This window comes from Columba livia, chromosome 2 (assembly GCF_036013475.1).
Source record: "Columba livia isolate bColLiv1 breed racing homer chromosome 2, bColLiv1.pat.W.v2, whole genome shotgun sequence".
Taxonomy (NCBI): domain Eukaryota; kingdom Metazoa; phylum Chordata; class Aves; order Columbiformes; family Columbidae; genus Columba; species Columba livia.
Window position 1 is genome coordinate 110,928,916 of NC_088603.1, and position 22,854 is coordinate 110,951,769.

Sequence of the window (22,854 nt, forward strand, 5' to 3'; positions counted from 1 at the left end):
ATGAAAACAGGGGCAACTTTGTGCAGCAACATGCTGGAGTTGGGATTCCTCATGCCCAACTGGCCATCCAAAATTAGGCATCTGGTACTGCCATTTACTACAGGGTGGGAAACAGACACCACCAAAGGACAGTTCATCCCCTCCAAATATAGCTGTTGTAAGGAGGGTGGGATAAGTTACTTGCCCAAAGCACCTGTGTTTTCTAGGCATTTATAGCCATTTATACCGGTTCTTGCAGATTTTTCCTCTTTTTGTTTTCTGGAAATATTTACTAAGTGGATTGTGAGTGTGCTTTGTATTTGTTTCAGATTTCCTTTCGCAGCAAGGAACTGAACTTAGCCAGGCTGAAATTACCCAGCAAACAGGGGTCAGGTCATCACTGGGATTCTCAGAAAGATGGTACTGCAGGAGTGCATAAACAGCTTGTTGGAAAACTTCAATCATTTGTGCATATGCTATGCAGTGAGTAGGCACTCAGAGGGAGGCTTTATCCTTTTGGGCAAAGAGTGTGACGTTTACTACGTTGTTAGAGAAAGCAAAACAGCAGATGCACAAGGGGCTGGTGATAGCGTGATCCATTGAGCTGCCAGGCAGAAATACGGTGTCCTGAGAGTCTGTAAGGAAGGAGGAATTCGGCTGTAATCACACCGGGTTTTCGGAGGCAGTGAGACTCAAGAGGAACATCCAAAAGGCTGTAATGTCAGGCAGACAATACAGTGAGTGTTTGCCCTGCAGAGAGACATGGACACCCTCAGGTAAAGGGCTCCTTTTTCCTGCAGGCGGCATGTTTTTGTTTGCCTAGAGGCTTGTTTGAATGGAAAAACATTCAGGAATGATCAGGACAAAGTCAGGAGAACTGTGTGGGTGTCCGTGTGTGAGCAACAGAGAAGGGAGTAGTATTTCTGTGAGCAGTGCTCACATGGCCACATGTGGGCTAACAAAAATGGAAAAGGCAGCAATTCCCTCTCCGGATGTAATTTGCAAACCATCATTAATTAAATAATGCTGTCCTTTTATTTTTCCAGACTAGCTTAAGCTGTAACGAGTGTAATCTGTTGAATAATAAATATCCTTGTGTTTCACCGAATGTTCATTTACTACATAATGATGCATGTCAAGAAGAAATCTGTGGTTCTCCTTGAACATCTACAAAGTTGTTTAGATTTGCCTTTTTAACAAGCTTTTAATGTAATAACTACAGAAGATTATCATAAGGCAATGTTTCCTAAACTGCCATCCCTGTAGGTGGTTTGCAGATGGTCTGGAGACCATATTAAAATAATCATAGAATCACAGCATAGTTTGGATTGGAAAGGACCTTCAAAGGTCACGCAGTCCTACCCCCCTGCAATAAGCAGGGACATCTTCAACTAGATCAGGTTGCTCAGAGCCCTGTGCAGCCTGGCCTTTGATGTCTCCAGGGATGGGGCATCTACCACCTCTCTGGGCAACCTGGGCCAGTGTTTCACCACCCTCATCGTAAAAAATTTCTTTCTCATGTCTAGCCTGAACTTCCCCTCATTAAGTTTAATATCATTACTATGTCCTATCGTAACAGGCCCTGCTAAAATGTCTGTCCCCATCTTTCTAATAGGCCCCTCTTAAGTACTGAAAGGCCACAGTACTTAAGATCATAAGCTGGAGTTAAAACGTGGGTGATAAGAGTGCTGAGCAGGCCACAAATGTGTGGCAGAAATTTCATGTACAAACGTAAGGGATGCAACACAAAGGTTGCTCACTGATGGAAGGACCTACGGATTTTCACTGACTTCTCTAGTGTTTGGCATGGGTCAGCCTTCGCATACACCAAAAACCTTTTGTAAGACGTGAACAGCCGGAAAGGCAACATGTGGGGCGGTCTACTGTATGCCTTTATGTAGGGCAAGGATGTGAATGCATTTGGGCAAAACCCGAGAGCTGTGAATCTGAGAGGTGTTGCATATTAGGCTGGGGTTACGGCTGCTTGGTAGTTCTGGAACAGGTGTTACTGGCATACTGGTGATTTGAGTATTTCTGAACATACAGAGTTAAATTTTCACACTATAAGTAGCTTGCAAATAACAAATATCCTCAAATGCTGGTTCTTATTTCAAATTCAAACCTGTTATATTTTTTGTGAATTCCAAAGGGAAATATTTACTCTGTGCAAATTACCTTTTTAACCCATAAATGACTAATAAAATATTTATAATCTTTATATTCAATTCAACAGCACATCAAAAATGACATGGTTATGTGTGTTTCTCCTCTTGAAGGCTGTGCACTAAAATGAACACAAAATGGCTACTTTGCATTATGCTCTGGCCTCCTCAGTGACTAATGCGTTCAGTCTACAACAAAAAGCAGGTCTGTATCTGTATTCTGCAAACAACAGCTCTCTTCTGAGCAACCAGACAAAACCCCAAAATCTGCATTCCTTCAATTAGTTGCGTATAAAAACTAGGGGGGGTTCATTTTATTTTCTGAGAGAAGCTAACCTGCAAAGAATGTCTGTTCTTTTTAGCCTGTGTTAGACACAGATGATTAGTCTGAAAGGTAAAGAAAATTCTCTTCAAGTAAATGAATCTATTCATACTTAGATGAGCTATTCTTCTGCTTTGGCAACCTGTGGAAATGGTAATCTAATCATGCCACAGTACTAGTATCCAATATGCTGAAAGCTTGTAATTCACGGCTCAGAGGGAATGTGGAAGATAGTTGAGAATGCAATAATTATAGTGCTGGTGCTAGAATGAGCAGTGAAATAATGTGTATTATTTTTCTCATAAGCAGAGAATTTTTTTAGCCCATAGCAAGCAGGTTGTGTGGTCACCCAAGCTGCAGGTTTTTTGTGTTTGACACAAAACCGTAGGACTTCTGGTGCTATTAATTAGAATTCCCTCCATGTCCCAGTAATACCTTTATACAAATACATGCACACCCCTGCACACTTCCCTTAAAGCTGAAGAAAACTGTTTCCAGAAAAACGATTTCTTAGTATCTCTTCATATGTTCTTCTGTGAAGTGAAGAACTGGCAGGGAACTAAGTTGTATTTGGATCCAAATCAGTTAATGCTGGGGACACTGGCCTCTTAACTCCAATCTGTGGTGTCAAATAAACCAGTTTTCCTGTAAGAAAGGATCACCTGGACAGCTCCACCCACGTCTACAAAGGTCCATGATACTGGCTGAGCCCTTGAAGCTCCTTTGCTCTCTTACCATAGCATTTCACTTTTGAGTTCTATGTTTTTTAATTTAGTTTTGGGTGTTTTCTTGTTTGAGACAAGTTAGTATTAAAAGATACTTCAGGACTTTACATGTATTGTGTGGAAGCTGTGGATAGACCAAATAATCCCTCCCAGTCTCATACGATGATGAAGATGAGAATGTTACCTAAAAGGAGCACCCTGTAAGAAACCAAAGATATACAACAAAGCTCAGGACAAAAGCAAGCCTTGAAAATTGTCGCAGTGTATAAAATGAGAACAAAAGCCAAACTCAAAGGCAAGGGTTCAAAATGAACGGAGTTTTGTGTGTGTATGCATGAGTGGCTGTATTTGTGTGTTCAGACAAGTATATGCACATAGGTATTTACTGTCATTGTGGACTCTTCTTTCTTGCTTCTTCCAGCACCTCACCTACCTGTCACCCTAATGTGTATTATACAATGTGGAGTAAGATTTTCCTAATGCATTTCCAAGAATAATAATGCCCATATTGTTTTCATTAGAAAATTGCCTGTGCACAGTAACAATTAATTTAGCCTCCGCCTCATCTGGCAAAGTGCAAAAAAAAACATTGTGCAGACAGAACATGTGTTAATGATGCAACTGATGTTAAAATTGTCATGTAGGGTGTATTTCACACGTGGGAGGCTGTGGAGCTCACAGGAAGTTCAATTCTTGACCAAGTGGCATGCAGCAGTCTGAAGAATGTGAAAAGTAGCCTTTTTAACCCATTTTTTTTTTTCTTTTGACAACATCTAATTTATGGGAGAAAGGGAAGTATTGCTGGCTCAGTTCTCCTTAATGAGGCTACTGCAATGGTCTAGGAGGTCTTACTTTTAACTGGTACCAGTAGAAGTGAGGAAAGTAAATCTCTCAAACATTTCAGAGCAGCTTAGGCAACTTTTAAACCCAAAAGCTCTTTAACAGTAATACTAACTTAAATTACAGTGAATAGTGCCTTCCAACCTGAAGGACTCTATCACACTCAACAGAGCTCAAGTCCATTCTCTCGTGTGAGCATGGCAATGATTGTCTTCTCATTTCTGTCATGATGGGTTTTGCACTTTTCCATTTATCATTTTAACATTGTTCATAAATAAAGACATTTATTTTCCCTTTTAAGAGCCTAAATTCCACTGCATGTGCTTAAAAACAGACACAAAGAGATTCTACACAGACATATATAAAGAACATAAAGAGTATGTTTTTCTAACTTGACAATTTAAACTTTTATAGAAAGAAAAATGTCTCTGCATTTCTTCCTGAATTATGTACAAATATTAGAAAAGAAGAAAAAAAAACAGTCACTTTTTACTTGGCTCTAGGAGGTTAAACAGAAATTGCTTACAAGCTGAAAATAGGGAGGAAAAATATGAAACAATTTGGCCTGTTGAGATGACACTTTTCTCTTGATAAACAGGTCAAATCAGCAGGTTCCCAATCTCAAAGAAAACTGCTGTGGTGGCCTACTTGGCCGTTAATACATAGCACATTCAAGACATGTATAGAAAAGTCAACTGAACAGGGAAAATATGACTCATCCACAGTCCTAAGCACTACATTCAGGAAAACTGTAAGAAAGTTCCTTTTTATTTTATGAGTAGCTTTCACTCCCGGTACGCATGGATTAAACAGCAATTTCATACACAAAAGACTGACATTGTGGATTTAATAAGCTTTGAAGTTCTCAAAATCTCATTGTTTATGCTTTTTCTAATCATTCTGAAGTTAGGGAAATCTGTGCTCTCAGAAACTTTAGAAATAGGCGAGTTTGTGCACACATTTTATTGCCGTTTTCTTCACCCAAGTCATTCAGCCAAAATGCCTTGAATACTGTCCTTCTTAGTCTTTAAATGCTGAAGGGAATCAGACCTGCCAGTGCTTTGACAGACTCTGAAGAAAACAAAGGCCATGGGAGGAGGCTGCTGGCTCAGGGTGCCGCGCTCCTCTCTGCAGCAAAGTCTCCCTAACTCTGGAAATTCTCCAGAAGTACCATGGTTATTCCAGAGTAACTCTTTCTCTGGATATGCTTAATCCCACATAAAGAGTGGGGGTGTAGTGATTTAGCTTAAACCATTTCCAAAACACATAATTACTACAGAATAATAGCTCTTCTGGAAAATGTCCAGCTAGCCTCAAACCCTCCTCTCAGCTGGATGCAGGGCAGCCATGGGTGATGCTGCTGTGACCTACAGCTACACGCACTCTGTATTATCCTCTTAGATCCCCTGTGATAAAAAGTAAATGATATTGTCAAGAACAAGAGCTGACCGATTTACTCACTGGAACTGATTTTAATCTTGAATTTGTAATTTTTCACAGTTCCCAAGTTGTTTGAGAACAGTCCTCATTATTACATGTGTATTTCTTTATCATTTGTTAACAGACAATTTATTAAAAGCAGACCCTGGACTGTGGGTTATTTATCATCTGTCCATTTTAATTATTTGCTTTTCGTGCTGAGTGATTGGCATTTGACAACGATACTGCTCAGACTGTGCATTCATTTGATGAGAATAACAAATAAAGAATAACCGCATGTTCTCAGCAATGTTAACCAGGCAGATAAAGGTGCTGGTATTGACAGACATTCTTCAGACATCCATGCAAACAGAAACTGAGGTCATATAAAAGTTTTCGAACAAAACAGAGCAAAACTGAGTAGCCCAAGTTGAACCAGGCTGCAGGTTGCTCTGCTGAGCACCCTTGTTTTTGTTGAACATTCACAGATATTTGTATTTGTTTATTGATTGATTTCTTTTTAACTGACTGATTTGGACAAGGGGATCCGGACCTGATTGTTCCTCTTTGTTTCATGTCCCATAAGCCTGTGGGTGCATCTTCAGTCAGAGATTTGGGTCACCCTCTGATTCACAGCGAACCGGTGAATGCCACCCACTGAGATTTTTTTATTCCAAAAGAAACACCAAATTTGTAGCGGGAATAGCTGTATGCAATAAATAGGTCATGTTAGAGAAATTATTAAAGAAGAGGACATTTCAGGCTGGGACAGAAAATTAGAGAGAGAGAAGTCGAAAACTTTGGTTAACATTTGATCTAGACTCTGTCCTGCACCTCATGCACTCAGGGATGAACGATTGTTACATGTGTGTGAAATTGCATGGATTTGTAGGATTCACTTTGCTGGTATTCACAAAGATTTTGTATTGGGCTTGTGATCTTCAGAAAGCACTTCTGTAGTCTAGAGATGCAAAAGGTCTAAATACTTTGAAGTGTCAAAATTCATTTGGGCGTTTGCTTTCTCTTTTTACACATTAAATAGATGGCCTGGTTTACCTTTCAACTTATCCCCAAAACGTTGGGGTTTACCTTTTAACTAAGCCAGTACAAAATGCATTATTCATTTTTTACAATGATGTAAATGTAAGCAATGCTAATATTATTTTGCCGTCTGGGGGTTAGAGAAAGGGAGGTTTATCCTAGGCTGAGACCATAAGCACTAATTCAAAAATCTCTGGTTAAAGGAAATTGTAACTACAAAATAAATACTATGTGGTTTTGGGAGAGAAAAGTTTACTCACATTTCTACTTTGATATGACAATGCTTCTCATCCTTATGGAAATTGTGCAAAATAAACCCCGCACTTCTGCCAGTAGAATGATATGACATGAATTCAGCCATCAGGGTTTCACAATTGTGTTGGCAAGTTTTAAAATTTCTGCCTCTACTTGAACTGATCGTTTTTTAAAAAATAAAAAAGAAACAAAGAAATAGCAGGGGAAAAAAAAAATAAAACCACCAAAACTTGGACTATCATGAGACATACAGCTGATGTCAACAAGGAAGTTATGAGAGTTTGTGTCTGACATCTACAAACTGAATCTAAATTTCTTCAAGGCCTATTTTACAAGCATTTCTTCAATAAATGGATAAATATATGGAAATAAACAAGAATGTCTTTCACTCAGATCTTGTTTAAAAGTAACACAAGGCTGGCCTGTCCTCTTTCACGTGTGCCAGGACCCCCATCTCTTTCTTTGTCTAAAGGTATTTTGGGAATTGGTGGTGTCCTCTTGCTAGTTTAGGACTCCCACCAAGAACTGATTTGGGGGCTTGGATTTATTGAAGTGCTCTTATCTGTACACTGTGGTGAAGGTAAATGACATGTCAAGATTTTGTGTGCTCAGGATACGCAGGCTGATCATTAGGAATTCTCAAGCCAAGCCAGTATTTTCAGCTGATTTGTTGCATTATTAACTAAGACTCTTGTCATAAAAGCAAGCAAACAGATAAAAGGATGAGGTCACTCAGTGACCTCAAACCTGTCACTGAGCAAGGGCATAATTTGTTAATTTGAATGTAAAATGGGAAAATAGAAATCAGGTTTTGGTGTAGAGTTTAATTCCTCTCAAAACAGAATATGTGTCTCATACACATTTTCCATATGCCTTGTTCATCACACAATTCGATTTTTTCTAGGTTATGAAAAATGTCAGTGTCCTTGGAATTGAGTCAGTTTTGCTATTTTACCTGAAATTTGGCCAAAGATAAGTATAATTTCTTGTGTAAACCCTTTGTCTGCATTTCCTTCATTTGAGAAGGGATTGTATTTTCCCCCATGGCGCTAGAAGATCTGCCCTGACAGGTGACTTTCAGCAGGTCATCTGATAACCTTATCAGGACCACAAGGCAGGCAGGACTTTTGAGTTAGCTCATAATTCTCTCTCTCAGGTGACCAAGTTACTGTTCAGCCCGGAGGACAAATTTAGTCATCATTTTCCATTTTCCCTCTTCCCTTCCTCCCTCCTGCTACGAGCAGCTCTTGCTTTTGGCTTGGGTGTTTTTTTAGGAAATACACAAGCATAACTTGCTTGTTTTAGCTATTCCTGCTTGGACTGGAACACCCCAAAAGCACTGAATAAGTGCACTGAAAAATGCAGTACCGGCTGAGTAAAAACACGTCAGTACTTCCCTGGCTGAACAGATGTTCTTGCTCAATACCCACATGATGCTTTTCTTCCTGTATGCTGGTTTTCTACATTTATGTTTATTCATAATTCTCTATGAGAATAACATAGTGTGTTGATATACCTGCATAGATCTTTTGAGTTATAGCGAACCGCATTGAAACCAATACTGAAATTATATAAATCAATTCTTGTGGTGCTTCATTGCAATTTATAGTAGCTAAAAAGTTGTTCATGTTGCTTTTATCAATCACATTCTTCTTTCAGCTTGCATTGGCTTTTATTTTCTTGTCTTTGGCATTTGTACAGTTTCTTCCCAATGTATATCTGATTAAAACACAGCAACCCTTCATCATTGCTGTCATTTGAATAACTTTTAACTCTTAGCCAAACTATTTAATACAATCTTAGATATCAAGTAGCATAAAATAAGTTTCTCAAAACAAACTGAAAGGTAGGCTTCTGAGACAATGTGAGAGCAGTGAAGCCTTGATGCCATTAGGGAATGAATAAAAAAAAAGCTTAAGCACAGACTTCCTTTTAAGATGGGAGTGTAAAGATATTGGAGTCCTTTGCTGGATCAGGTAACAAAGTGCTTTCCGCTGTGAGGAATCACAACCTATACTCATCAGCATCACAAGGTAGATTGCTTAATGAAGTAGGCAGCTACTATACCAAAAATAGTAAATTCCATCTCATACAGGTTGTATTAAATACATTTGAATAGTCTATGTCAGAGCAGTGACTTTCCTGCTTAAAAGCTTCTGAACAGCCTTAGGGTTGAGTAACATGCAAAACTGGTGTACCTGCATTTCTGTACTTGCTGTTTATAGCAGTACCCTAATAACTGGAGAATATAACTGTCCCATATGTGTGTGTGTGTATATATATGTATGTATATATATACACACACACCTGTCTCATAGTGCGAAACTTCCCCAGTGTGGGTCAACTTTGAAAAGTTCATTAGTAACAACTGTTCATTGTGTTCTGTGTTTTATTGTACCTTTTAAAAAATCCTAGCCATAAAAGTAACCAAACCATGCAGGCACAAATGAATTCAAATAGAGCAACCCTGAGAACTGATTTGGACTCAGAAAACTGAAGAAGGCTCTTAAACTTCACAAATGGTCATCAGGTCAAAGTATACCTGTACAGTTTTCAGTGGATTCAACTGGATGTAACTGATAACATTGTACAGCTTGTTTGCATACCATGGCATGAAAGGAAATCGGTTTAAAAGCAGTGAACTGATGCAGTTAATTGGGATAAACTCTTTGAGCCACTCTTATTTCTACTGCATTTTCATTGAAGTTTAAAAAAAAAAAAAACAACAAACCTTATCAGTCATATCCTCTTCTAAATGTGTCCACATCAGGGGTGGGTTTGCAGCAATTTAAACTAATTGATTTCTAAGCCAATTTAGATGCATCAGTAATCAAATTCTGTGAGACCAGCTTGATGCCAATGTGTGCAATGATACAGAATTCTGCTTGCCTCACCGTAAGTTTATTAAGTATTCATAAAACCACTGGGAATAAAAAAACAGTAGAAGCTTGCTTTGTTTGCTAACCACAGCAAACAAAGAATGTACATTTCCAGATTGAGGAAGACGGAACAACTTTCATAGTAATTTCTTTCTTATACAGGAATCACACTTTGAAGTGTCAATACCCCAGCCAAATACTGCTTTTTGAAAGTTGCAGTGAAGAGTTTAAAAAGAAAATCCTTGCAGTAATGTTGAAAACAGTGATGTCCAACTATGTTAATATCTAGATAGCTTAAATGCTACCTGATCAGATTACTCAGGGATAATTGGCTTGCTTAAGTCTCCTCCAGGTTCACAGGTTAGTTTCTGGGATTCACAGATTTAAAAGAGGAGAATCCTAATTATTCTCTAGTCCAACCTCCTACATGACAAAAGCTGTACAATGTCAGCCTGCAATTTCTCCATCAAATTCATCACAAGCTCATTCTCCATTGCCAGCGTGGGAGGAAGGATGAGAGACTGGCAGCAGAGGATCAGGAAGGACAAAATGCAGGGCTTATTAATGAACAGCAATGGAGGGCACAACGCACAGTACTTGATTCATGAGTAACATGTGGGCTCAGTTATGACCACACATCTGCCCTGATACATCTCCAGGTTCGATAGGATTCAAGTCTCCTATGTATTGGCTGCTCAGATATTAAATATCCCGTCTGTAACTGAAGAGAAACCATATATACAAGAGTATATTAATATGTCCAGCACCAATAGTTACAAATATTGAATTATCATTTCAAGAAATAGCACCTATGGTAATATGCCCAAACCAAGTGGCTTCACTATGTCACGCTTGCTGTGCAACTATCTGTGGAAAGAGCTACTGGTGTAGTCTGGAAATTAGGTTGTGTATTCACAGTTCAGATCAGGTTTTCAGGAACCCAGATACAGTTCAGAAACGTAAACAAGAGGCAGGTTTTCAAATTATTAGCTCTAAAAGCTTGCAATGTGCACTTGCAGCCCAAGTCTTTACACCCAACCACTCCTCAGTGGTCAAAAAAAATTATTAGTTTTTCAGAGTGTGCTTGGATTTTAAACTTTTAAAATACAACTTCCTAGCGAGGTTGACTAGATACTTGGCAGAAAGTTCAATCCCCTGTGTTTCTGAAAATCCAGGTTTTGGTTCTTGCACTGCGATTTTACTTAAACAGCTACTTAAATATACATGTCTGTATTGGGTTAGTACAACTCCACATTTAAAAAAAAAAAAGCCCATTTTGTTTTGTTAGCAGTATTGCCAGAGGGAAAGAGATGCAAATTCTGGAATGTGAGAGTGCTGCAGTAACACATAACAAAGTGTTATATCAAAGCGCCAGTGAAGTTGCTTCCTGGAAAATAGATGGGAAAAGGATCTGATTTCATCAAACTGCATATTATTACATTTATTTACTGCTGCACTTTCTTGGTCTAAGTGGAATAAACTACCATATTTCACAAGGTTTCCTCTGTTTTCCATAAATGCCTTTCATAAGATGAATGTACTGATATTCACAGAGCTTATGAATTTCTTACCATACTTGATTTTAGCTGAGTTCTAATGGCTTGACAGCAGTAAAGATCACAGGCTTGAGGAGTAAAGTATTATAAGCCATCCTAGCAATGATCCACTTCAGGTAATGACTTTCAATTTATGTGAAGTCTTTTTTCCAGAGCTTCAGTTGTTTACAGACTTCTTGGCTTTGAGGCCAAATGAGTTGAATTGCTTAAGTTGTGTCCTGTTAACATACTGGTAATTTTTATGTATAGAGAAGTTCAGCTGTGGCTATAGAGTACAAGGAATGACGTGGGTCTCATAGGAAGCCTACAGACACTGAATTTTGTCTGTGCATCCATAATTTGTGGCAATAGCCTAGTGATAAACTGCATTTAGCAGACACCTTTGGATGTCTCGCTTGTTCTCTGTACACTAATTCAGCTTCCCTGGGATAGCAATTAAACTTTTGACTGGCATCAGCAGCTTCCAGCAGCAGATATTAAAAGAAAAAAAAATCTACTAGATAAATAGTCACCAGTCATCCACTGACTATGCACATGCAGATTTTCTAACGTGCTCCATTTGAGATGGAGGATGAGCCTATTTACTCTCACCCCTTTCTTAGGATTCAGAAGGTCCCTTACCATACCCATCTGCGAAACTGGAGGCACCCTACTTGCAAACAGTATGTCCAGATTTATGAAAAGATCATCAGCACCAGCTTTTAAACTTCAGAGTGGTGCTATTGTGTGCAGTAAAGGTAGTTTAGATACTTTGTTTAGATTTCTGCAGGATTTTAGTTATCAGTTATGCCCGTTTCCAAATCCAGTCTACCTTAGGCTTTTGTTGGATAACTGGTTTGGCAGTGGCGGGGATACCGAAAAAGCACAGTCTTGGCAGAACTCCTGATGGAGTGGTACAGAGATTTCAGTAGTTCTCATCTGGGATAATTACATCTATAACTCGCTCTGGTATTATTCCTTTGGGTATTTTAGAACTTCTTATGAAAATCTTTATTTCAGTTTGCTTTTAATAGTAAGTCTCTGCACCCTCAGAAGCCATCTGCTATCTGAAAATAGTTTTTTATTAAGAAAATGCACACTCCATTTTCATACCAATATTTTTTCAGGTAAAAAAATAACAATGCAGGATCCGAAACTCCATTTCCAAGCATTCCTTCCCAAACCTCACCAAAGCAAGGATATAAGTGCACGGTAAAGTGAATAATAGCTCTGCAAGTCTAACAAGCCAAATCAAGCACTTCCCCTCTGTGTGGGGAGCTCAGGGGCTGCAGTTGTGAGGCTCAGGTCTGCCTGGACGTGCCCACATCTGTGCCTTGTGTTGCAGCCCTGTGAGATGCAAGGGCACTGCTGTTAACACACCTGTTGGCAGTAAATCAGAAGACTGAGGTCCATCTGTACAGGGTGGAAGAACTCCTGCCTTGTACCTTAATGCTTAGTTCTGCACAAGTTGTGCCCTTTGCTGCTCATTTCAAACTGTGGAGTTAGTCCTTTTTCTCAAAAGAACCACTGTTATTTTAATTAAATTTAAATTTGCACTTTCATTTATTCTCGTGTTTGCTAACCAAGCTTATGTGAGACTGCCAAATTAGAAAGATATTGCTTACATATCTCATCACTTGAACTGTTCAAAGTACTGCATGAATTTGATCTCTTCACAAATATTAATCTGCCTTGGGGTTCTCCTGAGCACCCATTCACTGAGCTAAAAATCTGTGCTTGCGTGCTGATGTTTGTTCCCGAGGGCTCATCTCCCTAGTGAGCATGTTTAAACAACTGAAGTGCTCTTACAATGAAACATTCAAATTCAAGCCTTTATTATTATGCAATCTGGGATTATTTTTTTTATCATTAGACTTCCTTCTGAACTGGGTGGTTGACACTCCCTGTTCCAAATTCCTGTCCCATGAGCTAGTTGTTTGGAAATACTGGCCAGGAGGACAAACACCATGACTTCTTTTTATTTTTTTAATTGATCTGGAGAAAGTGCTTTTTTACTAGGTATTTGGGATTAAACTGTAACCCAAAGGCAGGCCACAGAAACAGAATAAAGATCAAAACGAAAAGGAGAGCACTTCCTAGTGGGTTGATACAGCTGGAAATGGGGGGCCTGATTCAAGGTGCTTTGAGAGTCAGAGGATTTTTGCACGACTTAACTAGTTTCAGGATTAAACCTTGCATATGCCCTAGGAGAGGAATGTATACCTGCTCCAGCAGCATGTGTGCTCTGGAAAATATGAAAAGCTTTTCCATATTGTGCCAAACGGAGGGTTTATATACACATTTGCTATTCAGAAAAAGTTATTTCTGATTAAATCCATGTCTAAACTATTTTAATGAAAAACGAGTCTACTTCAACTTGACTCTCCAGTCAGATCGGTTTCCGTACAGAACTTTGCTCCTTGATCCACGTCCAAGAACATATTTATAAGAGAATTTATACAGGCCTTTCAATTTACTTCCTGATATGAATTTAACTTTCATGTGCAAAGCCCTTTGAAAGTCCCTCGTGTGTGAAGTGAGTACTTCTCCATCTTTTTCACACGTCCCATGATCCTGTAATCTTCTCCCTCTGAGTCCTCCCGCCAGGCAGTCCATCTGTGCTGCGGGACATCTGGATGGATGAGCTTCCCCTTTGCCCACGGGGACAGAAAGCGAAGATGTGATGTGCTCTTCCCGCACTGACTGAACGCTCAGGCTCTCTTGACTGCACAAGGAGAGCGCCAAGGTTTTGTCATTTTCCTTGGGGAGCTCTCCTTTTGTTTTCAAGCAGCTCAGCATGTAAAATACCGTAGCCACTTGAAACGCCGGCAGGTCCTTCAGGTTGCCATGCCACAAGTTGCCAGGTTCTTGAAAGCGCCCGGAGGAAAACCAATGCACCGAATCCCTTTCCTTGTTGTGCTTCAGCCTTTTGGAGGCTCAGCCAGCTATGACATTTAGAGAGCAGCTGCCTCCGACGGCAGCGGCGGCCCGAGCATTGTTTTGTTGTCGTTTCTGCAGAGGAGCGGCGGGAGCTGACATCATTGCCAGTAATGAAGTGCCTGGGGTTCTTTTATGACTTGCACACTCTGCTTCTCCGGAGCTGTACAGTACGTGCTGCGTGACTCCAGGAAACTGAGGATTTGTTTTGACTTGTTAAAAGAACGTTTGCTGTTTCTCTTTACAATTTCACCGTATGACTTGTCAATTCTCTCCATCTCTTAAGAATAACTTCAGATTTAATTAGCTGAACGCAAACATCTTTCATTGCAGTGCGGATTAGACTCCTCATTGAGTACATTTACCAACAGAATAAAAGACATCTTAATCAGGCAGTTCTGTATTTGTACTGCTGTGTCCAGAGTGCTCGGTAGCTGTCAATAAGACAAAATCACACAACCAGTTGCTATTGACTCCCTTTCTGGTAAGGGATGGCCACTGATGCAGGGATCAGTCTTGTTAAGGCCTGCTTTTTATTTTTGAAGTGCTTTCTTCTACCTAAGAGCACTTTTCCAGTGTGTTTCATTATCATTTCCCTATTTCTGCTGTGTCGGAAAAATGATACTTGCTGGGATGTCCTGAAGGCGCTGGCATCTCCCCAGGAGCTCCACAATGACCTTGCCTAGCATATTTTAAATGGAGCAATTTATGCTTTGCTGAATTGCAAAGTAGTATTGCACACAAATCTCTGTTAGACAACTTTGGCACAGGCTTCCCAAAGCGTTACCTGGATATACGCGTGTGTATGTGCTTTGAATCCTTCAGCGGTGAATTCCAGTTTGCATTTCCACAGTCAGAGAACATTCTCCAGACCACGAACCACCTGGGTGGTTTCTGGGATGTCATCACCCAAGCAGCAGCCTGCACAGTTCTCTGTAAGTCCTGCAGTAAAAGGTTGCACTGGAGCAACGGCAGCTGATTCACCTGAATGTGGACATGCAACAAATGCATTTTGGCATCATCAAAACCACGGAAGAACAATAAAACATTCACAACCCCCTTTGAAAAATTTTCAGCCTTTCTTTTCTTTCCAGATACTTGTCATAAGGACTTTAAAAAACACCCTTAACCCCTATCAACTATTCACTTCCCCAGAGTTAAAATTTGACAAGTTCATTATTAGCCATCTTTTCTCTCAAAGATGCTCTGTTTTCCGTCTGCTTCTTCAGAAGTGAATCATAGTTTCAAAACGCTCACTACCTTACTGAAACACTTTTTCCATTTAGCATTCAACGTGTTTAACATGGGTTCAGACATGTTATCAGCAACTTAGAGTCCTTAAAAAAAAAAAATCCCATGTGATTTCATGCCCTGGAAACACCTTTTACGCTGTAACTATTCCTACAGCTATCAGGAGATGTGAGGCATATGGATCTGAGCTAGTCAAATTAATACCATAATGGCTTCTGGCTCGACAAGCACGTACAGCGCAAACAGAGCGCAGAACAGCTGTAGTAGAGTTACCTTTTATGTGGGTGGCACAGACGTCTGCCAATTAAAATGATCCGATGAATAATTTCTTGCCATATGATTACTGTTAATAAGAATTTATGTTAACATGTTGTGTCTGAACTTTGCACAGGTTCATGCCTGCATTTATTTTCTTAAAAAATAGAGCATATCGTGATTGTTTTTTGTTCTTAATGGACTTTCTTTCCTCATTTGAAAGCATTCCAGGACTTCAGTAATGCAGAGCTGCCAACTATCCCTTAAAGGAAAAGGCTTTTTATCCCCATGTAGTTCTGTATATACAGGACAGTAGTTTTTAGCCTGGGAAGTTCAAGCTAAGTTTCTAAATCCATATAGTAACACTTACAAAGAGAGCACGGCCTTCAAAGTATTAAAAGAGGAGTCCTTAAAACTTTTTTATAGTCTCTGTTGTTGCAAACATTTATACTTACACTTTCCTTTAAGTACTCCTACTGACTGACAGACTTCAGCCACCGACTTCATTACATGTGTGTAAAATTAAGCATTTTTTTCCCAGAACAGATAGATATATGATGTGATGTTTGGGTGATGTTTTAAATGTTTTAAATAAGTTTTCTGCAGCTTACAAAGCATTTCAAAGTATCTGGGAAGTCTGTGCAACCAAGTAAGACACTTTTAAAAATACACAACTCTCAGTATGGTGAGCATAAACAGACTTTGACCTAGGATGGTTTGGGGATCACTTTCTGATCAGAAAAATGTAGTTTAAAATTCTACATAAGCCTGGTGAATACAGTAGGACAGGGTAGAGAGACAGAAAACAATTGCTAAAAAACCACATGAAGTGCAGTTTAGCTAGGATAAATGGCTGGAGACGCATCATCCTTCTGAGTCTTGTTTGGAAGTCATGAACAGAACAAACGTTTTGGTGGAAGGACTTGTTCCCACTGAACTCAGAACAGTGAGTTGAAAAGATATTGGAGAAAACAACCCTAAAAAGAGTAAGGAAGACCTTGACAAACAGATGATGTTTTTCCTCTACTGCCAATTCTGCTACTTACATCAGTAGGAACAGAGGGCACTGATAAGCAAGGTATTTCCATGGCACATGCACTGGAGTTTTTGGGAGCTCTGTGGCTAACAGCATCCTCCTTACGTCTGCTCTCTCCATGTTCACTGACACTTTGAGATCATGTTTGTATCCATTTTTCCCCGCAGCGTCAATAAACCAATAACTCTCCTTTTTTTTCTTTTTCTTTTTTTTTTTTTTTTCTAGTGTCATCCTGCATTACCACCTATAAGAAGACACCACCTCCAGTCCCACCAAGAACTACCACCAAACCGTTTATTTCCATCACGGCTCAGAGCAGCACAGAGTCTGCCCAAGATGCGTATATGGACGGGCATGGACAGAGGGGAGATATCATCAGTCAGTCTGGGCTTAGCAACTCCACGGAGAGCTTGGACAGCATGAAGGCGCTAACAGCCGCTATCGAAGCTGCCAATGCGCAGATCCACGGCCCTGCAAGTCAACATGTAGGGAACAACACTGCCACTGTCACCACCACCACAACCATCGCCACCGTTGCAGTAGAAGACAGAAAGAAGGACCACTTCAAGAAAAACAGATGCTTATCTATTGGAATACAGGTAACTATGGACTATATGCCTACCGTTGTTTTGGATTTCTACATTTATTGTACTGCTCATTATGCAATGTTGTCTGTATTTTTCTTCTTTTCCTGACAGGTACTTATGTAGAAATTGAGGCAGCATAATCATTCTGCATGGTACTAATGATGTTTTCCTAATTTATCATAAAAACATCAGATGGGAGGATTTGTTTAAGTCTCCTTGCTGCTTGTTATTCAGCTCTGTTAAATTACACACATGAGCACTAATCTATGAATCATAACACAGTGGGGGTCAGAAAGGCATGAATTAAATCATTCAAAGGGAATGTGTAAAACAATGATTTACATTACGCTATCACCCAAAAATATTTTCGTCCAGCTTCACTGAATTAATTGTCACTGGTTATTCATGCATTTCATAATGACTGGTAGCCGCTTGAATGAGGCAGCATTGTTCCTACCTCAGCCTCAAGAGCAGAGGATAAGTTCCTTCTGATTTGCCCTTGTTAAAGAAAATCACATTTTGTTACCTCTAGTGGAATGAAACAAGAAAACTAACCCTGCCAAAGATCAGCCCTATTTACAGAAAGGAGAGGAGCAAATAAACTAGACCAGTTTAATCTGCTTTCTTAATTAATCTTTCCCATACCACCACACAGCCCCCCCCCGAAAAAAAAAAATAGAATATGCATAGGACTCCAACCTTCTTCTTGCAGGATTAGCTTTTGCAACAAAGTACTTGAATTTACAATCAAATGAGAATCAGCACAGGTTTTGATGGGAGATGAATCCCAAGCAAACAGAATAGCAATCCACAGCTTATCAGCCATCACAAGAAGACATTTTTTTCTGTTGCAGGTGGAGGTTGTAAGCACAGCAGTATGTGCCTGGACAGGCTTATCTGACTAGCAAAGCCTAAGAATTTACCATGAAATCTTTGCATCAGCCCGATGAGAGGAGAGGTGCTGTGTAGATGTGTGCCATCCCAGGGGCAGCTCCTGGAGAAGCTGTGACTTTTCTCCTACTTCTTCTTGGAAGGGCAATTATTACTATTGCCTGTGCGTTCAGTTCGCTGCCTTTGTTGTAGCCTTTTTCTGCTTCACAGGTGTTTATTTCAGGTATATTCTGAAAGAAGGGCTGATGTTCAGTGTTAAACACTGGAGTAAGATCCAGGTGGGAGAGGGTTAGGGAAAAGCTCTTCTATTACTTATTCCAATTCCCAGCCAAGCCTAAAGTGCCCTTTTATTCCTGTAATCTCTCATTTCACTGAGCAAAGCAGCAAAGACTCCTTAGCAGGCAAACACTTAACGAAATAACGGGTAGAAAGAAATAATTTCCACATTTGCAGAAGCCAGCATGAACAACAGTAATGTGAATCATGGGTCTTGAGAGACCATCTCCCTACTGTCTCTTCTTAAGGTAGTGTTGCTGCAAGTAACAAATGCTACTTTTGAGAGGTAAGGGGCCTTGGTTTCCTGAGATCTGAGGAAAACAGAGCCCCAAATGCTGCTCAAGCCTTTGAAAATCTCCCTTTAAAACTTTGAAATTTACAGATCACCAGCATAATCATGTGTGAAAGCTGCCGGAGGATGGTACATCAGGGGCTGCCCGGGCAGTTTTTGTGTACAAACCAATGGAGATGCCTAAAGCTGGGATTACATGAAGCAAAACCTTCAGCAGTGATACATCCTTACAGGATCGCTGCCCATGCACCATGCCACCCTGCCACTTGTGGCCATCAATGAGATTTTTAGAGTCAGACAGGCTTCAAAAATAAAAGGAAACTACTTTGCTAGTCCTCTTCCTGGTCCATTTTGCAGCATCACTGCACAAGCAGTTGTGCTGGTACAGCTGAAGGGGTAGTGTGGGAGTGGAAATACCGTAAGATAGTTGATGCTGCCAGAAATGACAACTTCTCTTAGAAACAACTGCCCTAAAATAGGTAAGCAGCCTGTCAGCCATCTGACTAGCAATATGAATCAGTCTCCCTCCACTGACTGTAAAGGGAGCCGAGTTTAAGCCTAGACTGAACTCGGAGCAGGTATACACCTTATCTATAGTCCCGCCCATCTCGGCAGAGCAGGGCAAGCTGCTTTAGCCAGAGGCATATTCTTGGTTTCCTTCCTCCTCTCATAAGTAAACCTAATGTGCACTTGTGATGAACCTCCTCGCATGTCCTCCGCACTCCCCAGTCACTCTTAGGACACCGCAAGCCTTTGCTGTAAATCTGTTTAGCAAACAAAGCAAAGTAAAACAAAGAAAAACCCCTCAATCAAAAGGTTGCTTCTGTCTGTCTGTTGTGGTTTTTAAGGCATGGTTGTCTCCCCAAAAGCCTCAGTATCAGGTAGGTACCTCCTGTCACTAAGCAGGTCTAACTCCCATCCTCCATGAGCACTTTCCCTGCACAAGCTGTTGAGCTGGCTTCCAACAACAAGCTTCTTTACTGGTGGAACATACGCTAACTGGAGTTGGAGATTTTGTACAGCCAGGGTCAGAGTGGATCTACAGATCACTTCGTAACACTGCTGAGGTCCAGAATTATTTTTTTTTCCTGGATGACTAATAATGTCATATATAGCATTGGGAATTAACAACTACACTGATTGGACCCAGAAGTTTGCGATTTTGCTCAAAGACACATCCGTCATTAAATTTTAACTTTATACCATTGGTATACATCTCCTCACAGAGATGGAGAGGTGGTATAAAGTTCCTGCCTGTGCCCCTGGGGTCCACCAGTTTGCATGAGGAAGCAGGAAAGAAAATGCATCCAAGAGATGTGTCGGCTTTCTTTAAATCTTATCTGTACAGTGCTCAGACTCAGGGCACTAACATTTAAACAACACATAATTTTGACATGTTTACATATGCACATACAGACTAACAGGTAAAATCAAACAAATGTTGGAGCACAGTAGGTGGAGTTACAGCTGCTCAGAGATTTTTCTCTGGCAAATGTGAGCATCCAGCCTCCATAAAATACTGGATAAACTCCATCTGCAATTTGCAGGTCGAATGTTGTCTTACCAGAAATGTTTTATAGATTAACAGGAATGATGAATATTTACTAATAACATCAGACATGGGCATGCCATAGACAAACTACCTGACTAGATGAAGGTACTCATGGTACAAGCTACATGTGCAGACACTTAGTAGTTATCATATGCAGAAATTACAAGTAGCTGGGTGATAGCTCTGCTAAAATACATTCTAATTAGCTGCTTAATTCTTTTAAGGTTGATGGTGCTGAAGAATCCACCAAATCAGGTGAAAATAAAGCAACCAGTAAGTTCCAGTCCATAGGAGTTCAAGTAGAGGAGGAAAAGTGGTAAGTAAAAGTTAATACTGTGTTTCTAAGTAAATAGTTATGCCACAACTGATTTTTAAGAGCCCTAGTTCCTGCACGCAGGACCATGTAAATCTGCTTCCTGGATTAATTGTTAGATCACCCAACTGAAAAGCTGAGATTTATAAATGCTGTAGCTTTTATTTCTCAGAGGGGATTTTTCAGGACCAGTGGGAGAACTGGAAGAAAAGTGCCACGTATATATACGTCAATATACTTTTAATAAGCTCTTTTTCCCCAGAAAGTCTACCTAAACAGTAAGATGCAGCTGGAGGGGTGGCAGTCTAGGGGTGGCTGCAGCAGCATAGAGTTGATGGGGAAGTTTTACCTTGTTTTCCAGCAGAATAATTTCAGCCACGTGGAGCAGCGTAGTGGCAGAGCCAAACTGGTTCCTTTTGCTCAGGTATCTCACCCAGACATCTCTGCATTACAGCTGCTCCCTTGCAAAAATAAAAATGTTGAGATAAAAAAGCAAGCCTGTAAAACTCGGTTCTCTCTCCCATCTGCGGTGTAACCTGAATTAGTAAACAAACATGCTCCAATAAAAATGGGGGGGGGGGGGGGAATAGCATAGTTTTTCTCTGTAAGGGTTACTTTTGATGAGAAATCGCAGTTACACTGCAGGGCAGCACAACTGTGTGTAGCGCTTCCCAGACACATAAAGGTTCTGAGTGCTCGACTACAACTGAAAATCCTGATTCCTGCCCAAAAACTGGACTAAATGGCTGAAGAAAAGCCGGAGTCTCCCCTTTCCTTTAAGCCTGCAGACCTGCCCAGCGCTGCTGCGGCTGCAAGCACCCACCCAAGCCTTTGTTCCTTTTTGGAAGCCCCTGGGGCGCAGCCGAACTTTGGAAGCCTGGAGCCATTTTGTTAATAAGTCGCACAGGAGCAACCACGGGGCGGTACCGCTTGTCCACCTTGCGGTCCCACCAGAGAAAACCTGCGTGCAGCAAACCTAAGCTGGCAAAATTAGGGCCCTCTGCCCTCCTTTGGCCCACCGACTGCAGCAGTGAGTAGAGATGTCCATCTTCACACGGTTTTTTTTCTTTTTTTCCTAAGTCTGCTAAAAATACTCAAAACCAACATTATCAACGCAATTTTCGATTCAACGAAATCTCCCCGTGAAGTAGCAGAGTATTTTCCTGTGGTTTTAAAAAGGCTAGAGTGATTTCAGCAAAAAGAAATGTGATTTTGCAATGACCCTGCGAGGCTGTTACCGAGTTCCTCATTAACCTGCTAAAACATCTCTTGCTGGCAGACATTTCTTTATGTGTTAGACCTTAGCCCCATTTACCCACAACTCTTCCAGCACTAGATAAATGAGCACATTAGAATAGATCCTGAAGGACCATTTCCCTTCAGCCTGAGCACAAAGGAAATAACTACCCCAAAAGCCCAACCCTCCCCCTTCCCTCACAAAAAAAAAAAAAAAAGGTTGTTTGTAAATACCTTACTTCCAAAGTCCTCTTTCTATTGCAGTTTTTATTACTCCAGAGAAAAAGGTAAGATTTGCCCGTGAGGGTCTGCCCTGAGAAAGCAATATTTCTGCATTACCTCCTGACAGCTGTGTTTGGGGTTTTCCTTGCTGATAAAGTTCAGGTTGCTGCTGTTTGGAGCAGACGGGCAAGCAGCAATCTATCACGGACTTCAGAAGTGAACTGGCTGATAAAGGACAGCCCCTAATCCTTAGAAAATGAGTGCACTCAAGACACAAAGGGCTTATCATCACAGTTTGGCACTCATATTCCTCCTTTTTTTTTTTTTTACGGAGCACAGCACAATGTATTGATTATCTGTTACAGGAATAGAAGTGTAAATACAGTGCATTCTTCCCTGCTCTTGCACCGTAACATCTGCAGAGCCTCAGAAAAGCCCTTTTGAGTTGAATCTTTGACAAATTAATGTTTTTAAAAATCTTCCAGGCTTCAAAAATATTACATAAAGATAAAATAAGAAGAGAAGAATGACACAGCAAATCAGATAAATACAGTAAATTGATCATGTTTCTGTGCCAGTCTAAGCTATTAAGTGCACCGTTATAAAACAAGAAAGCTCGTTGCTTAATGCACCAGAAACCTACCATACAAAATCTGTTTCACTCCTCTTCTTTACTTCCTGCTCTTTCATCCCTCTTTCCCTCACCTCATATGACTGTCATTCTCACATTAAAGAGTCTTACCTCCTCATGTCCTTTTAGATATTCCTGCTTCTGTGCTTGGACCAAGTAAGCAAAAGATTTTGCCTCCGTTTCTTTATTTAATTAGCTCAGAAACAGAGCATCTTAGG

At 40.4% G+C, this 22,854-nt stretch overlaps 1 protein-coding gene and 1 long non-coding RNA gene across 8 annotated transcripts in view; one reads left to right on the plus strand and one right to left on the minus strand.

Moving 5' to 3' along the window:
• The window catches only part of DLGAP1 (DLG associated protein 1), a 410,661-nt gene that overhangs the window by 362,245 nt on the left and 25,562 nt on the right, over nucleotides 1-22,854 (plus strand). For all 7 annotated transcript variants that reach the window (XM_065053243.1, XM_065053244.1, XM_065053242.1 and 4 more), the window contains 2 exons: nucleotides 16,862-17,235; nucleotides 20,459-20,550. In XM_065053243.1, the coding sequence (XP_064909315.1) occupies nucleotides 16,862-17,235; nucleotides 20,459-20,550 (466 nt within the window). The remainder of the gene's footprint in view (nucleotides 1-16,861; nucleotides 17,236-20,458; nucleotides 20,551-22,854) is intronic.
• Nucleotides 31-22,588, minus strand: LOC110357031 (uncharacterized). Its single transcript, XR_002410450.2, has 3 exons — nucleotides 22,018-22,588; nucleotides 20,897-21,008; nucleotides 31-15,078 (listed from the first exon to the last, which is right to left on the minus strand). It is a non-coding gene; the product is annotated as an uncharacterized LOC110357031 (long non-coding RNA).